This window comes from Cicer arietinum, chromosome 5, assembly GCF_000331145.2.
Source record: "Cicer arietinum cultivar CDC Frontier isolate Library 1 chromosome 5, Cicar.CDCFrontier_v2.0, whole genome shotgun sequence".
NCBI lineage: Eukaryota > Viridiplantae > Streptophyta > Magnoliopsida > Fabales > Fabaceae > Cicer > Cicer arietinum.
In genome coordinates this window covers 76,490,525-76,515,802 of record NC_021164.2, presented here as the reverse complement: position 1 = coordinate 76,515,802, position 25,278 = coordinate 76,490,525, and the positions used below count along the sequence as shown (strand labels likewise).

General features: G+C 29.8%; 2 protein-coding genes across 3 annotated transcripts; one reads left to right on the top strand and one right to left on the bottom strand.

Annotated features, from left to right (window-relative positions):
* The first annotated feature begins 3,666 nt into the window (after positions 1–3,666).
* LOC101489313 (uncharacterized) lies at positions 3,667–8,463 on the top strand. The gene is made up of 11 exons (XM_004501001.4): positions 3,667–3,850; positions 3,972–4,178; positions 4,286–4,381; positions 4,943–5,031; positions 5,140–5,268; positions 5,361–5,481; positions 6,132–6,210; positions 6,326–6,435; positions 6,668–6,819; positions 7,692–7,788; positions 7,870–8,463. Exons 1-11 carry the CDS (start codon positions 3,770–3,772, stop codon positions 8,161–8,163), a joined length of 1,455 nt encoding a protein of 484 aa, XP_004501058.1. The 5' UTR covers positions 3,667–3,769; the 3' UTR covers positions 8,164–8,463.
* A 1,551-nt stretch (positions 8,464–10,014) lies between these two features.
* LOC101489637 (phosphoglycerate mutase-like protein 1) lies at positions 10,015–15,690 on the bottom strand. 2 transcript variants are annotated; one of them, XM_004501002.4, is made up of 10 exons: positions 15,483–15,690; positions 14,563–14,627; positions 14,337–14,444; positions 14,028–14,107; positions 13,099–13,261; positions 11,956–12,030; positions 11,736–11,824; positions 11,135–11,254; positions 10,525–10,569; positions 10,015–10,447 (listed from the first exon to the last, which is right to left on the bottom strand). In XM_004501002.4, exons 1-10 carry the CDS (start codon positions 15,670–15,672, stop codon positions 10,333–10,335), a joined length of 1,050 nt encoding a protein of 349 aa, XP_004501059.1. In that variant the 5' UTR covers positions 15,673–15,690; the 3' UTR covers positions 10,015–10,332. The 2 variants fall into 2 exon arrangements, with proteins under 2 accessions (XP_004501059.1, XP_027190793.1); XM_027334992.2 differs by lacking the exon at positions 15,483–15,690 and having other exon boundaries at positions 14,532–14,610.
* Positions 15,691–25,278: the final 9,588 nt, after the last annotated feature.

The following is a 25,278-nucleotide window of genomic DNA, read 5'->3' as shown; positions in this document are numbered from 1 at the left end:
GAATGGTTATCAGGCATTCCAACAGTAACAAAAAATCATTTTAATCAGATGATGAAAAATCATGAATAAAGAGTTGATATAAAGCACAGCATCATAACTTAGCAAAGCATAAAAATGAAGGGCCCAAGAGCAAGAAAACCGAAAGAGACAACAAAAATTGGTTCAATAAAAAAGGCAATAATAACCTTTAACATGATCAATTTGAACAAAAGGATGATTTCTCATGCAAGCAGAAACAGAGTTGATTTTTATAACCCATATGAAAAGATTAATTGTTCCAGAGTTGATTTTTATAACCCATATGACTTGGAATGAAAGTCCTTGTCAAAACAAAAACCATCTTTTGATTTCAGTCAAAAAATCAAGAAAGAGAAATAATCTCAAAGAGGCAACTTACGGTTCAAATCAACTTTTTCTAAGGTTTGTACACACCAATTATATTCTCTGGAAAGTTTCGCTTTCACCTTCCAGAATCTTCCTCGCATCATACACCGATATCCTATTTCTGGCACACGTCATCGGGGACAGGAACGCCAGGATGTTGGTCGTGCCGGAGTGGTACACGACTCGCCAGGGAAAAAACCGCCGTAGTTTAGCCGGACAAGGCTTATAATTTGACAAGATAGATGGTTCTTGAATAATCAAGAGTGAGAAAGAACTCATCAACAACGCGTTTGTTTCTTGAATACGCCACCGATTACGAAACCCTAACTATATGCTTAATTCAATCATATAAAAAGTTGACATTTTTTTGACATTAATTGATCATAATCGTAACCGATTACGAAACCCTAACTATATATTTTACACTGTCAATTAATCATAATCGTATGATTAATAAAATATTTTAGTTTTTATGATAATTACTTTTAAAGTCATATTTATAAATGTTTGTGCTCTGCTGACAATATAAAACTGTTTACATTGACAAAACATAACGATGAAACTTTAAAAAATTTAATGTTTTGAAAAAAATAAATTAAATTTTTTTTTTTAATTATTAAGAATGCTGATATATTATCTCTCTAATAAACGTAAGAGTGTGATCGTCCATATATTTTTATAAATTTATAATTTAAAATTCTTATATATAATATAATATTTTTTTATATATCTATTAAAATTTTAAAAATTTAATCGTATCAATATTTCAGTTCGAGCTCCGTCAATATATGCCTTTTTAAAATGGTGCACACTCAGTACACCAAACTATGAATAAGCTTGTGTTCTGATATGTTTATATATGACTGTGAGAGGTCTACATGCTAAAATTCGAATCAATAAAATTAAAAGTGGGATAACCTCTGTTTTTCTTTTTTTAATCAGAGTCCCAATTCGTTTTTTTATAAAAAAATTCTTAGTTATTTATAATTATGAGAGTGTGACAACTTAATAATTAGTCTAAAAATATGTTGGGTTTCGGAAGAAATGAGTATACTAAACATCCAAAACTTGAGGACTTAATATTTATTCTGTTATATCGGTCTATTGAAAAATCTACTTTATTATTTTCTCTATTTTTTATTTTTGAATTTTAGTTCTTTTAGTTATGGATATATATTAAAAAATAATAATTTATTTATTAAGTAAAAATAAATTTTATTTAGGACATGTTTTTTAATTTTTAAGAGTACAAAAGAAAAAACATCATTAATTGTATTATGGTTTTTTAAAATAGCAAAAGCTTTATGATAAAAATAAAATGCTTAAAAGACTAAAGATTAGATTTAGAGGAGATATTGTTTAAGGAGTGATATATTTTATTTTTTAAAAATGACAAGTTAACAGGTCAATGAGATTAATTAACTTCTATTTTGACATCTAATATACCTTTTTGAGAATCTAACTTTATATAATATTTTATTTAATTTTGTTTATAATAATACCTTTATTTTTTAGTCAAATAATTTAGTGATAAGACTCACACATTTAAGTGTGGAGAAGTGAAAAATCATATGCTTTTAACTTAGACTTTTGCATATCAATGTTACTACTAATTAAATTGTACTTATGAGATAACAATTCATTTAAATATATCAAAAAATTGAAGTTGGTCAATATATTTAAATTATAAAAAATATTAACAAGTCTATAAATTTAAAATAAAAATTATAATATTAGTAAAAATTATGATTCGAATTTATTTAAGTCAATCTAACAAATTTAAAATTATTTATTTATTTTTGTGACAATTACTTTAAACATTTTTAACTAAATAAACTTTTAAAAAATCTTTTAATATTTTCTATTTTAAAAAAAGTCTTTATCTAACTAAAATAACCCATATATCCATATTCGTCTGCCCAGTTTATTCCTACTACAATAATGGTCTAATTTGTGCTTTAAAGTGTGTGAGAGCCCCATATTCCAACAATTTACACCAATATACTCAAACTCTTCCTCCCCCGCTTATAAACCACCTTAGGACCCATTTAGCCTCCTGTTTACATTTTCACTTCAATGAATAGACATAAAAATTTGTAGATTCCATATTTTTGTTACAACTTTATTTTGCATTTTTTAAAATAGATTTATATTTTTTTAAATGGCAAAAATATTATTTTCATTGATTATGAATCAACAATCTTCATAGTTTCTCTTTCGTATTTTTTCGTATTCTTTTTATCCTTTTGTTACTATTTTAAAACGAATATATATTTTTTAATTTTAATTTTAGTTTTAGTCTATCTATTTTTATTAATTTATAATAGTGATTCTTTTATTTTAAAAATCGAGAGTTTTAATTATTATCTCAAACGTGACATATAATTTTATGATATAGAATAATTTATATACATTGATTATTTATATGTTATTAATTAAATTACAAATATAAAATAAATTTAAAATAAAAAATTATATTTTTAAGGTGTTTTATATTGATTTTATGAGTATTAAATTTTTTACATTATGATATCATATGACACGTTATTTAAAGCATGTCATATGACTATTTTTCAGTTAAAAAATAAAAGAGATATTAAATTTTTTATTTTTAAAATAGAAGATCAATTTATTCATAAGTAAAAATAGAAGGATTTAAATCTATTTTTAAAATAAAAACTAAGTTTTTTTTTTAAAGCGTAAAAGTTTTTGTTTCCACGGATGTGAAACTTCTTAATTTCAATAGTTGTGCAATGTTTTGATTTCTATTGTGGATAGATTGTGTTCATCTTCACTTATTACTCACATTTTCATTTTCGAATGAAATATAATTAAAACAAAAATAATAATTAAAAAATTTATACATTTAATCTTAAAACCAAAATATATCAACTTTTCTATTATTTTTTTACACTATTGATACGAGTCATCATTTTCACCGTTGATACGAGGGACATAAGGCCCAAGACAATTTCCATAGACAAGGTGCTGCATGATCAAGCGAAAATTTTGGTTTATGTATAATTAGTTAGTTATCCTTTGTTTAATCTGAGGACTAGCTCCATTATTGTTACCAACAGTATTAACGTTTTGTGCATCTCGAAAGTGTCAATTATAGTACCTTATGAAAACAAGAATCTATGAAAATAAAATGGTTGAGGATAGAGAATGTATAAAAGATGTACTCTTTCTTTAGTGTTGTGAAGCGCCGTGCGTAGAAATTAAATGACTAATTAGAAACTGAAGGACAACAATCTTTACTATTTATGATTTTTATTTAATATTTAATAATAATGGTAAAGTTTTTATATAATGTAAAACAAAATTTAGAAGAAACATCCGAGTTAGGTTTGAAATCGTTGAACTCAACACCAAAATAATCGCTATGGTGAAAGGTGTAGTTGGAGAAGAAACTCGATTCCAATCGCTTGAAGATCGTCTCACCCAATCTTCACCTCCAGCCGAGGCACATTTTCTCTCTCTAAATCTCTCTCTCTCTCTCTCTCTCTCTCTCTCTCTCTCTCTCTCTCTCTTCTCTATATCTAACTAACTAACTAACTAACTAACCAATTTCATCATCACTGCAGGTGGGTTTACTGATAGGAAAATTCAGTCCCACTTTGGATCGCATCTTTCTCTTCGATTTGATTCCAACTCCTCACAATGATTCCGGCGAACCCGCTTCTTCCATCACTAACCCCGACAAAAAAACCGCTTCCAAATCCAAATCTCAATCCTCCGATTCTTCTTCTTTGTTCATTGATAAGGATTGGGTTTCCGAACACGCTCGTCAGGTTCATTTTTCTCCTCTCTGTTCGATCGTAATGGATTTTTAATGTTGTTGTTTCAATATGCTGATTGTGATTTTCTTATTTTTTATTGCAATTGTATTTTTCTCAAGGTGTCTAGAATGTTGGTCGGTGGTATTAAGGTTGTTGGTGTGTATGTTTGGGTCAGTGATGTTGCTTTCAAGAATTCAACCATAATGCTTTGCCAGGTATATTACTTCAACTATTTAGTGATAATGCATAAACCAACATTTTAGTCCCAGAAACTAAACTGTAGGGCGATGTCTAAGACTAAACTTGCTGACATTTTGATGATTCAATAACTAATTTGGATTTTTGACTTAGTTTGGGATCAAAGTGACACTGCCATACATTTTTAAGAACTAAAATGGTAGTTTATCAGCTTTCAATAATACCGGTTAACTTGTGGTCCATCTGGATTGACTTATTTGACTTTATCTACCGATATAAGCATTTGAAAAACTGTTTAAGAGAGCTTATGGAAACAGCTTATAACATGTCCATGAACTATTTTCATAAGCTCTCCAAGATAACTTATGAAAACAGTTTATGGCTTACATGAAAGCAGTTTGACTTTATTATATATTTTGTTATAGAAATAGCTTATACCTAAGCACTTATATGATAAACGCTAATGCTATAAACATTTAAATAAATTGTTTAAGCCTTGGTCATTAGCATTTATATGTTGTGTTACTATCTAGATTAGGTATTCAGTACAATTTTTTTTGCCTTTTGCTCCCTTGCAGACTGTGAAGGGAGTTGCCGATGCAGCGCCAGTTTCTGAGGGTAATTGGGGTGAAAGACTGCTTCTTCAAATTTGTTATGGCCCAAGGAGGTAACCCAAATTCTTCTATTTTGTTACACTTCCGAAGGGGTCGTATAGCTGATAATATATTTTTGTTTCTGGTGTGATTTAGTGTTTGTTTCATTACTATTATTGCAGGTGGAATTGTAGAAACTGTTCGCTATCTTCAAATATTACATCTAGTAGTTTACGCCCTTGTGATTTTAAAATGGGGAAGGTCTTAAGTTATTTTCAAACTTTTAGGTGTATGCACAACTTTAACCTTAGGTAACAACCTCAAAAATTTGGGACATTCTTCTATTTAATGACTAGACCTGCTGGTAAATTGAGTTTTTGTATATGGTATCATGTCATACAAGGTTACCCATATTTCATGATGATACATCCAAGTTCCAGACATTGAGTGACGTTCTTCGTCATGCAATATCTGTTCATGCCAAAGAGCTTTCAGATGCAAAAGCCCTGATCGATGGTAAATTGGTAAACTATTCCACTTTCAAATTTTCTTTTCATCTTTTTACATCCAATTTGTAACTACTGTTTGGTCATTACTCATTAGTCAGAAGTAAGAAGCAATTAAGTGTTTTCAGCTATTATGAGTATCAAATTTGTTAAATCTTAATTTCCCAGTCGTTATGTGTTACCTTCTACCATATGTGTTTTTATCGTGATATTGCATGGCCCATAAATGTTTTGTCAGCAGATTTAATTTAAACATTCAATAAGGGCCATGCAATATTGAATGTTTAGTGATTTTGAAAACAAAGAAGCTCCTATTATATCCACAAAATTATAAGCTGCCAGTCTACCACTTATATAGATAATTATGTTCATATTTCATGACACATGGCACATGACATAATATTAAGTGGAGCTGCTATTATTTATGGTTTGGGCTGGAATGATTTCTTCAAAGTATAATGCTCCTTTGTATAAAAAGAAGTTTGAACATACATATTTAGTTAAGGAAATTTTTCTTCCACCCACTATAACTATTGTAAATCTTCACCTGATTTTTGTTTTTTCTTTCTTTTTCACACATTTTTGCACTTATCTTGCATTAAACAGTACCAGAGGTTTCTCTGTTATCATTATTTTTATTTAAAATTATTTATTTTCTACAACTTTAGGTTCTTGATAATGAGCCATGCTCATCAGATGGTGTGCACGAAGTTGAATTGCTTATACCATTTTTGAATAGTATTGAAGGTATATTTTTCTTCAATTTTATTTCATACGAGTATTCTGGTTACAATACCTATTGTTATTTTTCAGTTGGTTTGAAACTTCATTTTCTAACATTAATGGTTAATATTTCATAAAGCATGTAGCCAAAGAGATGTTTCTGGTATTCTTTCATTTAGTGGTACAATATGTTCTTTTGCGTATCTGAATTCAAAAGAGCCAATTTCACAAGCGGTCACTGATATAAAGGTAAAATAGCTATCTGTATTTATTCCATTTATGATTTTGTGAAGAAACTTCTGTTCTTTTATTTAAGGGATGTCTTAAGTTTGGCATCTGTTTGTAATTATCTTCCCTTAAATATGATTATTTGATGGAACACCCTCTCGTGTCTAGAGAATAAAGTGATTACTTAACTGACTTCCCTCACCCTCTTGCTGATCTTTTCCAATCTCGTCCTGGACCACAATTTTGTGCATAGGGAGATATCATTACAAGTTTGCAAAGTAGATTGGATATAATCCGTGATGAGACAGATGTTGATTCAGGTAACGATCATGATGTTGGAGGGCAAGTAAGTGACGATGTATCAGTTGAAAAGCCTGTTTCCCAACTAGTGCTGCACTTATTGAGGTAAATAATTAGTAATATATATATATATCACTCATCGATTTAATCTAATTTTCCGTTCTAAGAAAACAGTACCTAGTGTACATGTTTGTTCATGAGTCCTGATGTAATGCAATTAAATGCTTCCTTGCCTTCTAAAGTTCGTAAGTTTTCGGCTACTAGATGGTGGTGATGACATGGATATTTCGTCATGGAGTTTTTTTTAAGGTTATTGCAGTTTATGACTTAAACTATTGTTCACTTGAAATCTGTTTAAGCTGGTGCAATATGGCAGCAGGATCTATTCATCAATCACTGAGTTGGTTCAAAGACCCTCATCTGTGCTACGAAAATCTTAATGTGCCTGCTTAACATGATCACTTGAGACATTTTATTCTTGGCAACTTGTTACAATGCTGATACCCTGTTGTAAAATAGATTCTGGGTGATTCATCATTATTTTCCTACGACTAGATACTTTAAAGAATGAACCCTAATAGCACATTTTCATATGCCATACAATCTAGTGCATTAATGGAATCTTACAAGCTGATCCATTTAGCTTCAAAGCGTCATCCTATGTTTTGATCATTTTGTAACCTGGTGAAAAGGCTGGATTGATTTGATTGGTAGTTTATAATGTTTCAACACATGGCCTGTACTTTCTCTTTTTCATTTAAAAAGTAGTCTGCTACCTAGTGCAGTGGGATCATCAACTAGCATTTACTGTAAAGATTGTTTCTTGAGAGCAAATCTCTCTCTGCGTGTTTGACATCTAGAAGTTATAATAAACTTAATTCATAAATGATAATTGAAACATTTTGTTATTTTGGCTTCCCATGTTCTGGTTTGGAACATTTGATTAAATAATAAAATTATTATTCTTTTTTGGACAGAAAAGAATGCAGCCTTCCTTTTCCTAGAAGAGTTTTTGCACCATGGTTAGCAGGGACATATGTGTGTGATTACTTGCAGCCTTCTGAAACTGTTGAGGTATGGTTTCTATCCGCGTGTGAATTTTGTTTACATGTCCGATTTAGTTTTGAAGGTCAATCACTTGTGATTTGTGCTTAGGTTTTAAAAGATCACTGTATGGAGTTGTTATCAATGAAAGCTCCAACTGATGTCTCTACAATTTTGGAGCCAGAAAAAGAAGTCATATCTTTCAAAACTAAATCTTTCTGGGATATAGCAGTGCCCTTTTATTCAGGAATTCAGCTCAAGGAGGACAAGAAGAAACTTAATGGCAGAGGGGAGAGTTCTAGTAATAAATCCGTGAAGCAAGGTCAAATTAGTGTTGTAGCTGCTGGTCTCATCCTTCTACTATCTATTTTAGTTGGTTTGGTGATATTTGTCCTTAAGGGTTAAGGGCTTTATCCTTCCTTCATATATAGTTTACAAAACTGCTGGCTTTGACAACTTTTATACTTTGAAATTTTACAACAGCATGGAAAAAAAGTATGAAGTCATGAAGAAGATATGGTCCAATAGATTTTTGACACTCTTCGCCTGGAATCAACAGCAATAACAAAATCTGAATCACGCACTTGAGGATTATGGAAAATTTTATTTTAATTGTTTTTTTTGTGATAACAGTATAAAATCTCGGATGATGGTGTCGTTTAAATTTAACGATGAAAATATGCAGTGTTTTTTATACTCGAAAAACATGTCTTCGGGAAATAGTCTATTTTTATCATTCCAGTCTTTAAAATTACAAAAAGTCGTGTTTCTATGTTCAATCTTTAAAAATACCTCAGTGAGTAACAAAAAAAAAAGCTCAGCGAGGAACTAAAATATATCATTTTATTAGACACCAAGATTACAAGTAAAAAATTTAAGAAATTATATATAAAAAATTCGTGTTTCAGTAAGCTTATAAAACCCCAAAAATAAGAAAAGGAGTCAAAATCACTCTCGTAAACACAGTTATAAAATTTATAAATAAAATAATAACAATCTTAGATAGATTATTCATCAACTTAAAGAAAATGATTTTAGTTCGTTTTAACTTTAGAATGTAAAGCAAGGCGAATTAACCACGATGAGAAAAATCAAATTTAATTCATCCATATTCATTATATAGATGTATATTAAAAATTGAAATTCTTTTAACTCTATGAAGTGCATTAAAAAAGCACTAAAAACCAAAGGAAAAAATATATATTTTTGGCATGTTAGACACTCCATTCATTTCACGATGAGGGTTATATTAATAAAAAAAATTATTTCAGAATAAATGTTAGTTATAAATTTTAATATACTTTTTTTTATATTATTCTTCAATGATTATTGTATACACAACTTCTAAAATATTATATTTTATATTAAAAATAGTAAAAAATATATTAATAATTAAGAAGAATAGTTTAATAAAATAATTTATCAATTTTTTTTAATTATTATATTTCTTAATATGTATACAAAAATTTTAAACGACATTCAGAAAGAAATACCAAACAATGAAGAAAAAAAAAATTAAACTCTTAAGATGTGTTTGGTTGGAGGTAGATGAATGAGAAATAATATTTATAAATTTTTATGTTTAATTTAATTTAATTGCAGTTTTGATCTCGCTAATGTTATTAATTCACAAAATTGATGATCATATTTTAAAAGTCAATAATTTTGATACATATATTTTTTATTTTTGAATAACAAAATAAAAATTTAATATATTTTAAATAACGTGATATATAATTCAAATTCTATAATATAAAACCATTCAAATTTATTAATTAAATTAAAAATATAACAAACTTGTAAAGTTAAAAAATTAAATTTTTATGACATTTTATTTTAATTTCATGGATATTATATTATTATTTTTTTAAAAAATTAGGAGATATCAAATTATCGACTTTTAAAATAAATAAATAAATTTTATAAATTAATAAAAATAAAGAAACTAAAAATTCAATTAAACCATTTAATTTTTAAGAAGAGAGGGAACCAAATTCTCTTTATCATACTAATTTTGCTTTAGCTCTGCTTGGAGAAATTTAGAGGAGTGGGGCCATATAACTAAAAAACCAAAAAATAATTCTCTCCTCCACTTAAACCAAACTCAAAACAATTAACAATCCCTCCCTCCCGTCTCTCTCTCTCTTCCCTCTTCCGAACAAACTTCCCCTCTCTCCTCCCCCTTCCCTCTTTTGAACAAACTTCCCATCTCTCCCCTCCCTTTGATAAAAATCCCTGAACTAAATGAACACTCAGTGAAAAAAAAAATCTTTTAACTACTTTTACCACGGCTTAAGAATTTGATTGCCTTTTTTTTTCTGTAAAAGAAAAAGAAGAGAATTTTCATTGTCTTTTTGGCTACCACCAAAACTTTCACAAAGATCCTTCCTTTCCACGGTGAAAGAAGTGGCAGAAGTTAAATGTATCGTGAGAAGACGGGAACAAGGAAGTAAAAAAGAACATGTCTATTGTTTACATGTAAATAAAATCAATGGCCATTAATGAATGCTAAATTGGAGGTATCGTTGTCATCATCATCTTGAAAGTCATATAACTGAAGAAGATCCTATCATGTTACTTTGTTGGCTCATTCCCTGAAAGTTTCTCGTCAGCAACATCACTGGGAAGGTCAAGGCCGTGTGGAATTTTGCCAGGATAATTGGTTGAGGGCTCATTTGATCCAATCAAACTGCAAAAAATGAAAAAGCAAAACTGAATTTTCTGCCGACGCTTGAGTATAAGTTGTTCTGTAAATAAGATGCTCACCCTCTATCAATGATAACCACTGAACGCAGCTCACAATTAGCAAAGCTGTAAAAAATAGAAAGGCAGAATTTTACCAGTTAATCCTATGAAAGTCCAATACAAGTAAGGCTTGCAAATTATTATCTGCATATGCTATATGATAAAATGATGAAGTGAAATTTCTATCAGGTAACGATAATAGTAAATAAGTAGTTGATAATTCAACTTAACAAATATAACAGTAAATAAGTACTTGATAATTCAACTTAACAAATATAACGGCAAAAAGAAAAAGATACATATGTGGAGATTAGTCAATATATCCAAAGTTGTCAGATCAGATGAGAACATGCTTTGAGTATAACATGTCATGTAATGTTACGTTAAACCCATTAATGTAACATGTCATTAAATAACAATGTAAAATTTCTATATGAACAACAAATCAAAATCTAACTCTTATTTGTCCTGTTTTTTCTTAAAGGATTTCAATTGGTCCTTCAGTGTTCATTCGCGAATTTACTTTTTCAAATAAAAAAATACCTTATTATTATGTATCAGTGTCATATATCCCAAAATTTGAATGTGGTGTTCATAAAAGACAATACATTACTTTAAGATGAATACTTACTGTGTGCAGATTTCACTCTTCACATTTGGATGACAATCATTTCCAAAAGCACTTAGAGTATGAAATAGAAAACCACTGTGGGTAACAACAGCAATCTCCTTTTCTTTCCGTGTCCACAACCTGGACAAATACCGACATATGAAAAGAAAGCATCAGATTTCTTGATATAGAGCTTTGTCTATACCTATCACCAGAGTTATCATTTGCATACTAATTTGCTGAATACTTCACCAAATAGCCATCCAAACAAACAGCAAAAAGTGGATTGTGCAGTAAATTTATATAGTTAAACCACCAATATAAAATCATAGTGGACTGATGCAAATGTTTGTTTCAGATGTAGTGCAACGCACTAGAAAAATAAAACTCAAATTGGACAACCATATACAGAATCTTTTGACATTATCAAATTAATTACAAAATGGTAAAAAAAGTCAGCTTTTCCAACCAATCAAGAAAAGATCAGCTTAAATCTCAACCATAGTAATATGAACCTTTTATTCAGTTTGCTCAAGCATCTGGTTCTCCCTACCCTACTTTTTCAATATGATTATTTAATATGCAAAGTCACTGACATGAAGTGAATTATTTAATCACTCACCATTCCAAAAATTTCAGTCCTCTGGCTGCAACTTCTTCATTCTTCTCTCTAATATCAGGTTTCCACAAAATGTCCTCATCATTCTCTATCTAAACATAATTCATACCAAGCATGAATCCTATCTATCCAAATATCAATCATACCTTAGTAACAAATGCACCAGAACAAAAGTATAATAGTTGCTACCCACTTTTTTATTTAATCAAAATAGATCACTTACCAGTGAAAAATCAATTGCTGGAAACATATTTTGGTACTCTGAGATGCCTCTTCTCTTATCACAAGGATGCACCCCCTGAATTGACCAAAAAGAGCATGATATGAAAACTAACTTAAATACAATGCCATTTATATATATATATATATATAAACAAAAACAGGAGAAGGTAAAAAAGACAGTGTACGGTGTTCAATTTTGAAACTTCTCTATGTTCTTCTTAATCTAATCTAGTCACCAGCCACATCATAGGAACCAACTGGTATTACTACAGAAAATAGGGAAAATCTTTGGATTACAGTAGAATTCTCAAAGTTTTAGAGAGACTCTGGACTCTCCTAATGAATGACCCTCAAAGTCTATACAATTGACAAGATGCCTTCTATTATTTATAGGCAACATGCATTATTTCTGTTAAGTAACTCAGTCAACAAACTAAGCCTCTTAATTACCCTCTCAATTAACTAACCAATCACTACAAGTCCATAGGTCACAAATTCTAAAAACCAGTAATGTCCACCCATTGTTCAATGGGGAAAGAAAGAAATATTTGAAACTATATCCAGTCAGAAACTCAAAGTTTTCAGGCGGCTCAATATTAAAACTAGGTAAACTTTGATACAATCTTAGAAATTGGGTTGGCCCAAACTCCAAACTCAAATCCAAGAATTTATAAGGACTCGTCTGACCATATTTCTAGTTATCGTGGGATCTCATCACAGCCCAACACATACCTCATATTCTCATCCTACAACGAATCAACAACCTTCAAACTATTTAACATGACATGGGAAACTTGATTACAGATAAAAAAGAAAAAAACATATTAAATTGGATTAAGGAGCAAAATTAAGGGACTGTGAAGTAAGATCTTACAGAAGCTCCCAAGAAACAAACAGTAGATGATCAACATGATATGACATCAGTTTCCTAATTAAGCAAAAGAGCAGGCTTCTACAAATGTAAGCTAGACGGTCAACATGTAATTTATGTATTTCATCTGGCACATTTCGTAAGCACTGATGCATGCCCTCTTTGAAGCATTTATAAAGGGAGGAAGAAAGCAAATGAATGATTGATGTAATTAGTAGATTCAATAGCCCAGAGTCCAAAATCCAAAGCAATAAAATGTTCACCATCACATACCAAATGCTCTCGGCAAAGCTCTACTGCTATAAATGGTGGCGAGTCCAGGCTTGAAATTGCATGACGACTGCTATTCCCCACATTGTCATTCATCAGAGGAAGGGCATCAATCCCTTCAGTGTATGCCTCACCACCAAAGACTCCAACTGCTGTTTGCATAGTCCTGCAATGAAATATTTAACAATTTGAATAACCCCCTCACCCCCGCCTCAAAAAAATTCTAGAAATACTCTTAATTGTTCATGTATTTGCAAGAAAATAATACTTGTGAAAATATCAGTGTAAACCTACGAGACTACATGTAAATAATTACTTGTGTACTTATGATAAACTCCAAATCAAGACTAATAATTTATATAAATAACCAGTTAACGACATATTAAATATAAAACTATATGGGTTGAATGACACGTTCTTATATGTAACACCCAGCTGTTTTTGCCATTTCAGGATTAATTGAAACAAAAATATATTAAACATTTATTAAGAAGAATAGCTTAGTCATATTTGAAAGACGCTGTAATAGTAGTATATGTTATAATAGACTAGCAGACACAATATGTAATTCAAACAATGAGGGGATACATTCTCTCTCTGAAGATTTGTGCTATGTTAGATTTTGGTCAAGTAAAAAACGAGGCATTGGTAGAAATTTACGAGTTTCATTCATCCTTAGACAATCAGTAAAAGATTATAGATATAAAAAACCATCTAATATCTGTTGTTTTATATATGGTCATTTGACTTTGATTCTTTCATTTTATCTCACAATTGCAAGATTCTATCAAATTCCTAATCTGTAAAGGACTACTTAACACATTCACATAATAACATTTCTTCATTCAACTACATCACCTATAAGTAACAAATCTTGAAAAATGCGACTAGAAACAGAAGTAGGAGAATTCCAAATTACAATCAAGTTATACCTTAACAAGGGGGAAACAATAACGAGTTCAATCCTTTTGGAAAGACAGCTTGTCTTAACATGCTCTCTCAGATTATCGACCTGTCATATAGAGCAACAAATATTCTACCATGATGTTTAAAACACAAAATTAATCTGGAAAAATCAGCTAGAGAGAGAACTATACTAGCATGAGATGAACACTAAGACAAATTTCTCTCATGAGAAACAAACTGCAGATATACTAAGGCATAACACTGATACCAATCTCTAGAGAAAGTTGGGCATTTGTCTTGTGTTAACATACAATTCTACTTAACACGGCAATTACCTGCTTCCATCCGAGAGGGGTCAGGCTTGCATCAAAAAGATCATAAGATAAGTACGCGTCAGGGTTCTTGTCCCCTTCAACATTGTGAAACCCTTGGGCATGTCTAACCTGTATACAATATTGGATAAGCTTACAGAGTCACAGTGCTTTTGAAATTAAGCAAATTATCTTCTCAATAACTAAAACATAACATACTCCAATGCACAAAGCAAAAGTTGCCACAAACCAGGTGAAGAGTTTTACAACGGTGCAATGGGTAAAGAGTGCCTTGACTCGAGGAAGTATCCATATCTGAAGTGACATAAAAGAAAAGCCAAAAAATAAAGTGTGACTAACAAAGTTCATCACTAAACCAGTATATTGTAGAAAAGCAAAACTGCACGCTTATATATTGTCTTCTTGAACAAGAATATATATTTTTTATTTTTAATGCACTTCTTTCCAATTATACCAATCAAGTAATACTACTTAATGCAATATCTTTTAATATACATTTATGATATCGATAAAACAATAAATACATAAAAAAAATTAATTTGTTAAAAATAGTATTATCTCTCTCTTTTATTTATACATTTTTCTAAATATTTGTGACATGATTCAATTATTTTGGGACGAAGAGAATAATAAATATTATATTAGTATTATAAAATAATAAATAATTTTAGATAAGAAATATTTAAAATGAAACACATAATATGAGAAGAATGGAGTACCAATTTGTACCTAAAGATGCATAGTAATAAATTTAGGCAAATTCAGTCATATTAAAGATTCTCAACACAGAGAAACAACATCAACAACAACAATGGGGAATGCTACACAACGAAGATTACACTTTAAGCCTCGCATCGCGGAACAAATCACAATCGCTTGCAATGACGCCTTCAATATTTGATTAATTATTAATTAACGTCAATCAAATAAAATGAATAGAACAAGTTGAAAATAATGAGACAGGTGTTTCTATCTAAAGACGCATTAAATGCTCGTCAATCTAAAGCAAAGAAAGTAGAAAACGAAACTACGATTCTACAAAAGAATCAGATCAACGAACAATTCCTCACAAAATCGTCGGATCCAATAAATTCGGAGGAGATTAATTTAAAGCAAAGAAGAGAGAGAGCGAGAGAGCAGCGTGCGTACCTAAGCGAGAAGAGACGCGAAGTGAATGAGGAGAACGTTGGGATGCGCGGCGAGGTTGTGAAATGAGATTAGGGACAAAATTGGAATTATGCAACAAAAGAGGGTCATATAGAGGAGTTACAAGACTAATATTGGGCATGGCGTGAGTGAGTGAGTTTAATAGAATAGAATAGAATAAACAAGTATACATTATCTCACTAACAATAGTCTATGGATGGGAAATTTGTTGATTTGGTCTTGAATCAAACATGACCCCAGAAATTTGGATAGTTGCTTATTATCCTTTATCACACATGCCACATGTCATGATTGTGAGATCATGAATTCACACCAGTTTTTAACTACTCGCTCCCAAGAATGTTATGGATATTACATCCATAAATCATTTATCATAATTGATTATTATAATCAAGTCATATAATTGAATTTCATTTTACAAATTAATTAGATTTATAATTAATATATTTTTATAAAAAAATTCATTGGGGGAAGAATTCCATTTTTATTGGAAATTTTGACATAAAATACAAATTATTTTTCTTTTTCTGAAAAAAGTAAAAAAAATTACAGTTCATGATATATATATATATATATATATATATATATATAGATATATCAACGTCCAAATTAACCACCGGTTAACAAAATAAATATTCATGTCCAAAACAAATGAATTAGTTAAAAATTATGGTCTAAATATTTGATTTTTTAAAATTGATATGATATGGATGTGATTGGTGGAAAAACTGATTATTTTGTACAACTTTACTCTCTCCATGTCATATGTACTCTCTAATGATAAATAATAAATAAAAATCAAGATATATTTATTCCAAGATTAGAAGCAAGTAACATTTTTTTTTACTCTTTCCAAATTGTTCTTCATGGAACCGTGAATTATCGAAGAATAATATTTAGATTAATTAAAAAATATTATTGAAAATATAATATTAAATATAATAAAAATAGTCAAATTTTACTTATATTTAAAACCACTAAAAGTAAATTTTTTATTGCTTATATTGAGAGTGGAGAGAGTAGTACACTACAAAACATTTTTAATAATAGCACAATATATTGTAAAAATGATTAAGACCCACAAGGGCCCAAATCAGCTAAAATACAGGAATTAAGAAGGGGGATAATATCCTCTCTATCAACATGTTTAGCCAACTTTAATTTAAAGTCAATTAATCAATCAATTAGTAATAATGCATAATTCATTTTTTATATATAAATAGTTGAAATGAAGAAAAATTAGTTAAACTAATTAATTTTAAGATTTACTAGGCCAAAAATAGTATTTTACAGCGCTTTTTTAAACCATTTACAGCGTTTTTTAAAAAAAAAAAAACGCTGTAGAATCCAGCGCTGTAAAATGATACAACAACGCTCTTTAAAATAAAAAGCGTTGTAAATCCCTTCTAAAAACGCGCTGCTTGTTGTACTAGTTTTACAGCGCTTTTTAAAAAAAAGCGTTGTAATAGGTGCATTCCTTTATTTCAGTTAGATCTCTTTCTGAGATTATATCAACAATCTCCTTCATGAATCGCAATATATAGGATCCGCAATCTATGTTGTTAGTTTGACGAGGGCATTATAAAATAAAACATATAAGTCAATAAATATTTGTGTATTGATTGTTAATGAAATTTTAAAGGCATATATTTCAAACCTTTATTGGAATCCATGTGATTTATTTGACTTTTGCTTCGACACTGTAACACCCATTTGAGCTCAAAAAACTTGTAAAGCACTATCAAATAAATGTGATTATTAGTATTAACAAACACATTATATATATATATATATATATATATATATATATATATATATATATGTAAGAAATAAATGAATACAATACCTGAAGAGTGCGAAGAAATACGTAGGGTTACAGTTTCGTTTAAGAAAGAACAACGAGAATGCGCAGAAATACGAACGGTTCGTAGGACAGAGTAGGGTTCGCAATGAAAAGAGTACGTAATAATGTTCGTAGGGATAGTAACAAATATGAAGATGGTTTACAATGGAGATGGTTAACAATATGGTTCGTAGGGACAGTAGGGTTCCCAATGAGAAGGACACTGAAGCAAAGTGAAGTTTATGTAATGAAGAGGAAACACTGAAGCGTAATGAAGTTTATGTAATGAAGAGGAAACTGAAGGGTTTAATGTTATATATAAAATCCTATTACAGCGTTCTTTAAAAAAAAAAATAAGGAGGTCTTTTACAGCGCTCTTTAAAAAAGCGCTGTAATAGGCTTTTAAAGAATACAATAAGGATGTCTTTTACAACGCTTTTTTAAAGATTGCTGTAAAAGACCACCTTATTTTATTTTTTTTTTAAAGCCTATTACATCGCTTTTTTAAATAGTATTGTAAAAGACCACCTTATTTTATTTTTTAAAGCATATTACAACGTTTTTTTAAAGAGCGCTGTAAAAGACCACCTTATTTTATTTTTTTAAAGCCTATTACAACGCTTTTTTAAAGAGCGCTGTAAAAGACCACCTTATTTTATTTTTTTTAAAGCCTATTACATCGCTTTTTTAAAGAGCGATGTGAAAGGTCTCCTTATTTTATTTTTTAAAAGCCTATTACAGCGCTTTTTTAAAGAGCGCTGTAAAAGACCTCCTTATTTTATGTTTTTAAAGCCTATTACAGCGCTTTTTTAAAGAGCGTTGTAAAAGACCTCCTTATTTTATGTTTTTAAAGCCTATTACAGCGCTTTTTTAAAGAGAGCTTTTTTAAAAACCTATTACAGTGCTTTTTTAGAAGCCTTTTAAAGCGCTTGTTCAAAAGCGCTGTAAAAGACCTCCTTATTTTATTTTTTAAAAGTCTTTTACAGCGTTTTTCCAAAAAGCGCTCTAATAGGTCCTTTATTATGTGAAAGCGCAATCCTTTTACAACGTTTTTTTTACCGCGCTTGTCAAAAAAGCGCTATTGTATTCACCGTTATTTTTAAAATATCATACAACAACGCTTATATTTAATAAGCGCTATAAAAGGCGCACTATATTTTTGGCGTAGTGATTTACCTCACTTAAAGTAAGTATTTCAATTTAACTTATATATTTATCAATTACTACCACTCATGGCACAATCTAGATTGTTTTAAACTCCAAGGATTCTTAATTCTTGTTGGTTCTTGATTTAAAATTATATATAGATTATATTTTGTCATTTTTTTTTTAATTTAGTTACAAATATATTTACATATTATAATTTTTTATTGTTTATATGTTCATGTTTTGGTTGCCTAACTTATTGCAACGAGTGTGTCATTTTCATTTATACCGTTTGCTAAAATGATTAATATTATGCTCTTTAAACTACTTGATCAACAAAATATATGTTTTTATATGAATATTGATTCCTATTTACTACGGTTAAGCATGAATACGCGTTAGAGAATCTCTTTGGTCATTAACAAGTAGACATTATTTAGTCACAAAAAAAAAAGTAAATAATATATTGGTCGATTATATATGTTGAGTATGGTATAGTTTAGATTTTATCAATTTGATTTGTCTTTAGTGTTTGAAAATGCTGGAACTGCTTATGAAAAACAAGCTCCCCCACATAAATTTGACATGGAGATACAGTTTGATCAATGCTAGCTGTTGTACATCCAATCCAACATGATTGTCTAGTTTCGATAAAAGACAACTAATGAATCGCTAATAGTCAAAGTTCAAGTAGGGTACGTGCATGGTTTTCAATTTATTAGTTTTTCATACTCCATTCATCTCACAATCCATCTATCTGAATATTTTATACATGTATAATTAAAAGAGATAGAATAATATTTTATTAAATTATTATTATAAAATATTAACGTATTTATCATGCAGAAGATATTGAATTGAAGATGATATATATAATATTAATTATAGATTACTGCAATTAAAAAAAATATAACTAAGTATCTAATATAATGTAAAAAATCAAAAGTGTTAATTAATTTGAGACATTTTTTTTATCGCAAATAAAACAATTACCGTGGGATGGATTACTATATTAGAAAAATGGTTTCTCCAAAGTCCAAACCGTGTTGTTGTACTGTTGAAAATCCCTTATAGGAGTTCGATTCTCCCAGATATTTGCAATGATATATAGTAATAAGTAATATGCATATTCAATCTCTCTTGATACATGAACAAAAAAATAAACGAATAACGATTTTGTTTTATTTCTTTAATTAAAGCCAGGTATAGAATGATTTTCTGCATTAGTTTGGTATTGATTTATACGAACTTTGTGTAACCAATTGATATATTTTTTATCATGATTAAGGTTGGTGTCTTAGGTATATATCGATCTAATAATAATTAAATGTAAAGGAATATTTATCTTGAAAAATAAATTGCTTTCATTCATAAAAGACAAAGGTTAGATTATACTGTAGCGTGACAGACCCAACATAGTCGCTTATTTTGCATGGAGTTGAACACAAGCACTGAATTATGGTCAAGCAATTAAAATTAGTAGGTTTGGTGATTTAGTCATAGATATGCGAGAAGACCATATATATAATTGATCTCCCCATATTTAAATTACATTTGAAAAAAAATAAAATTCTAAATATAAATCTATTTTTAAATTACTATATGATTATCTTTTTACAAAAATATCCTTAATCAATTTACTATCTTGTGGTGTAAGTATATATATATTACTCTTCCAATTTTAACAGCTTTGAGTTCCAACATTGGTGGATTAGTTACCACGTACTTGCTTAATTTGTTGTGTCAATTTGCTGAAAAATATAAGTGGGAATTCAATTCTGCATATTTACAATAATATAGTAATAATATGCATATTCAATCTCTCTTGAGTTCATATGCATAAAAGAAAAAAGTAATGGCTAGATTTTATTTTGTTGCTTTAATTATTGTGCATGCCAGGTATAGAATGATTTTTTTAAATTATCGAACTTAATTCGAATAGTCAATTGATATATTTTTGTCATCATTAAGGTTGGTATCTGAGGTGTGTATCGATCTAATAATAATTAAATATAAATATTGAATTTCTTTTTTATATATAATTTAGTCATATAGGGTTTTAGACCCTATACCAATTCAAGTTAATCTTACCTTGCTTAACTCTCTAAACATGTGGGTTAATTAAAAACTCTTCTTTTTTAGCTAGTTATTTTTTTCAAAATGCATTAACCATTTTTGAGACTCATTTTGTCTAAAATGATTTGGGATTACAAAATGATAATAAAATTAGTCTATCTATCAAAATCTATTAACAAATATATATAATATTATTTGCATAATTTTATATTAATCTCTTATATTACCAACTTAATTTTATTTTAGCTAGTCCTTGTACATATCAATGGAAGAATAAATTTGATTAAAATTTTATAATTTCAAAAATTATTTTAAATTTTAATTACGTGAGAAATTAAATTGATACAGTTCTACAATTTTAAGAATTAATTTCAATATTAATTTAATTTTTTTATGAACTAACTATAGTTATAGGTGAAACTACATGATGATGTGCCTTCAAATATATATGATGATAAAAAAAAATAAAAAAAAAGGACACGCAAATTATTAGTTTGATATTTTCAAATACTCCCTCCCTTTGTCCCACCATAAGTAATCTATCCAAGCATTTCACAAATATCAAAAAATAAAATAAAAGAATTATATTTTTACCAAAATATTTTTAATGTTATTATTATAAATTTAAGTATAAAGTAAAAGATATATTAATTTATAAGTTATGCAAGTAGTTTTTACAACTACAAAAATTATTAATATTATATTAAAAATATAATTTATTTTGATAATTTTTTACAAATAAATCAATAGTTGTAGCGTAATAATTTCATGAATTGATACGTGTAAGGCTTATATTAGTACTATTACCATTGCTTATCAATTATACATCAAGAACAAGAAGGCTAGAGAAGGACCTACCTTCTTGAGAAAAAGTTTATTACTTTACAGCACTATATATAATAGATGGCTCGTGGCATTTTGGACCCCAATCATCTAATATATATTTTATTTTATTTTTTAGAGGAATTAAAATTAATTTTAAAATTGTATAATTAATTTTAATTTGTTTGAACATTATTAGAATATAATTAATTCTACTTTTAAAATCGATTATAGTTTAAAGTTAGAATTTATAATTTCTGAATTCAAAAATAATTTTTATAATAAATTTATTGTTAAAATTAATTTTTATTTAAAAATAATTAAATATAAATTATTTTATATTTAACTATTTTAAATAAAAATGAATTTTAATAGTGAGAGAACCAACCAGAAGCTAAAACTAACAAACAAAGCACAAGAAGACAAAAGTTTGGAGATGAAAAATAGATTGGTGGTTTTGGTGCAATTTCAGAATCAGAAATAAGATATTGTGGGCTGTCACATTAAGCTGAATCTTATGAAACCATGGAAAAGAGGAAAAAAAACATTGGTTTAAAGAATACCACTTTGTATAGGGGAGGTGGGATGAAAACTGCCGCGGTTTTCTCACACCACCTTCTATATTCATTTTCAGTCACATTAGTTTTGTCCTTTGTGTTTCTCGTGTCTGCTTCACCAATGCCACTTTCTCTTCCAAATTTAATATCTAGCTAATTCTATATTCAATAACATAATATTGTTAATACTATTTGTACTAATCTCAATCTTTTATCAAATCATTAAATGAATAAGATGGGGTACTCGAATAAATTTTCCAATTAATGAGAGAATTTTTTATCATTAGTGGGTAAGTTGCTCCATCGTTATAAATATACATTTAATTATACATAATTCTTAAAAGAATCATTAAATAATGATCTTGATAATAAAATGAATTTTATTTATTGTTGGAAAAAGTTGTATAATTAAGATGAATTGAAATTGAGAAGAAAAAATAAGAAAATAGAAAGTTCAGAAAACGGACATTGATTATCAATCTAGAGAATGATTAACAGTCTGAAATTCAATCAGAAAAAAAAATTATATTTATGTCGTCGGTACTTATGACTTTTATAGAAGCAGTTTTCTACTATACAAGTTATAGAAAAAGTGTTTTACTAACTTCTAACCAAATTCTAACTAACTTCTAACTATATTTTAACTAACTAATTACCAATCAATTTGAATTACATTTAACATGCTCCCTAATTCAAAGTGATTAAATTTGATGTTAATCCAAGTTTGATCATCATATCTTGGAACTTCACCCTCTTCAAATTTTTTGTTAAAACGTCAGCCTTTTGATCATTTGTATTGCAGTGTTCCAGCTTTATCATGCCCTTCATTACTTAATCCTTTAGAAAATGGAATCTTGTTTATATGTGCTTGCTCCTTCCATTTACACTTGGATGTCTTGCTAGGTCTATAGCTGATTTATTGTCTATCTTCATCTTCACTACATCATTACTTCTCAGTCTCAATTCTGCCAGTCGCACAGCTTGGCATGTTCTCATTGATGCAACCACATATTTAGTTTCACAAGTAGACAATGTGACTATGTTTTGTTTCCTTGAACACCATGAGATTGGTGACTCATTTATCATGAAAACATAGCCAGAGGTATTCTTCATATCATCTTTATCTCCACACCAATCTGCATTAGTGAATCCAATCAAACCAGCTTCAATTCCAGCCTGCCTCTTAGCATAGTGCAGTCACAGCTCACTTGTTTCCTTGATGTACCTCAAAATTCTTTTAGCTACCAAATAGTGAGATGTTCTAGGTTTTTCCATGTACCTACTAACCAGTCCAACACTGTGAGCTATGTCTGGCCGTGTGTTGCATAAATATCTCAATGATCCTACCAATTGCTTGAATGTTGTAGGGTCAACCAGCTCCTCATTGCCTTCTTTTGATAGGACCAGACATGCTTCTGATGGAGTATCAGCCTCATTGTAGTCTTGCATCTTGAATCTCCTTAGTACATCATTAACATACTTTTTTTGGTGAATAAAAGCTTCATTTTCTTTGATTACAAACTCAATACCAAGGAAATATGATATCATGCCTAGATCAATCATATCAAATTTCTTCTCCATTCTGATATTTCTGAATTTTTGTTTCATTGTTGCTAGTCAACAGTAAATCATCTACATATAGGCATATCTGCAGTGCAGGTGTTGCTGCTCTCTTCTTAACATAAACTCCACGCTCATTGATATATTTTTCAAATTGTTGCTCTAAGAGGAATTTGTCAATCCTCTTGTTCCAGGCTCTAGGAGTTTGCTTCAGACCATATAGTGCTTTCTTCAGCTTATATACATTGTATTCCTTGCCTCTTACTTCTTATCTTGGTGGTTGCTTTACATACACTTTTTCTTCCAATGATCCATTGAGGAAGGCTAATTTAACATCCAACTGATGCATATACCAACCTTTGTAGCTAGCCATTGAGACTACCATTTTTACTGTTTCAATTCTAACTACTGGGGCAAATACCTCATCATAGTCTAGCCCATGTTTTTGCAAAAATCCCTTTGCTACAAGTTTGGCCTTGTACCTCGCAAAATGCCCGTCATGTTTCAATTTTATTTTATAGACCCATTTCACATCAACTGATCTCTTGTTCACTGGCATGTTCATCAACTCCTATGTCTTGTTCTTCTTTATGGCTTTGAGTTCCTCATCCATTGCTACTCTCCATCTAGGATCACTCAAAGCTTCTTCATCACTTACTGGTTCTGATTCAGCCAACAAAGCAAAATGTGTTAATTATCTATCTACATTGATGGTTGAGTCATATGTCACTTCACATGGTTGCAATCTGACTGAAGGCTGTCTAGCTCTTTTAGACTTTCTCACATACTCAAGAATTGGCTGACTTGTTGTTCCTGCAGGCTGGCCTTCATCAAGTCCCACTACTTCTACACTGATGGCTGGACTGATGAAGCTAGCTCATATGTATGGGCTAGTTGGACTGCTCGAGTTGGCTTCACTTATTTTTAAGTGCCATCCTCTTGAGTCAAACATTCTCAAATGATTCACAATTGGCTTTCTTCCAGTCCAAGCTTCCTCGGGTGTCCTTGTGCCCAGTCTCTTGGTTGGACACCTATTCAAAATATACACTACAATTGATAATGCTTCCCCCCAGAATCTATGAGGCATTTTCTTACCTTTCAACATACTCATGGCCATGTTGACTATAGTTTTGTTTCTCCTTTCAGTCGTGTCATTATGTTGGGGGAGTGTATGGTGTATTTACTTCATGCAATATCCCTTCTTTTTCACAAAAAGAATGGAATTCATGAGAATTATATTCTCCTCCTCCATATGTTCTGACGATTTTCATACTAAACCACTTTGTTTTTCAATCACTATCTTGAATTTTTTAAGTATCTCAAGTACTTCATTCTTTATCTTGATTAGATATACCCAAAATTTCCTTGTAAAATCATCAATGAATGATACGAAGTAATGATTATCTCCTATTGATACTTCTTCAAAGGGACCACAAACATCAGAGTAGATTATCTCCATCATTCTTGAAGATCGAGTTGGTACTTCAGCCTTGAATGAGTTTCTGTGTTGTTTGGCCTGACAACATTCTTTACACAAATTCTTTGACATTTTAATTTCTGGAATTCCTTGCACGATTTTCTTGTTATGCAACATTTAAAGGCTTCTGAAATTTAAATGTCTAAACATCTGATGCCGCAACCAATCTTCATTCCTGACTTCACCAGCTAGGCACTTGCTCTCATTGATCTAGATATCAATCTTGAAGTTTCTATTTTTAGACAGTGGTGCCTTCAAGATCAGTCTTCTTGAACTATCAAACAATCTCATTTCACC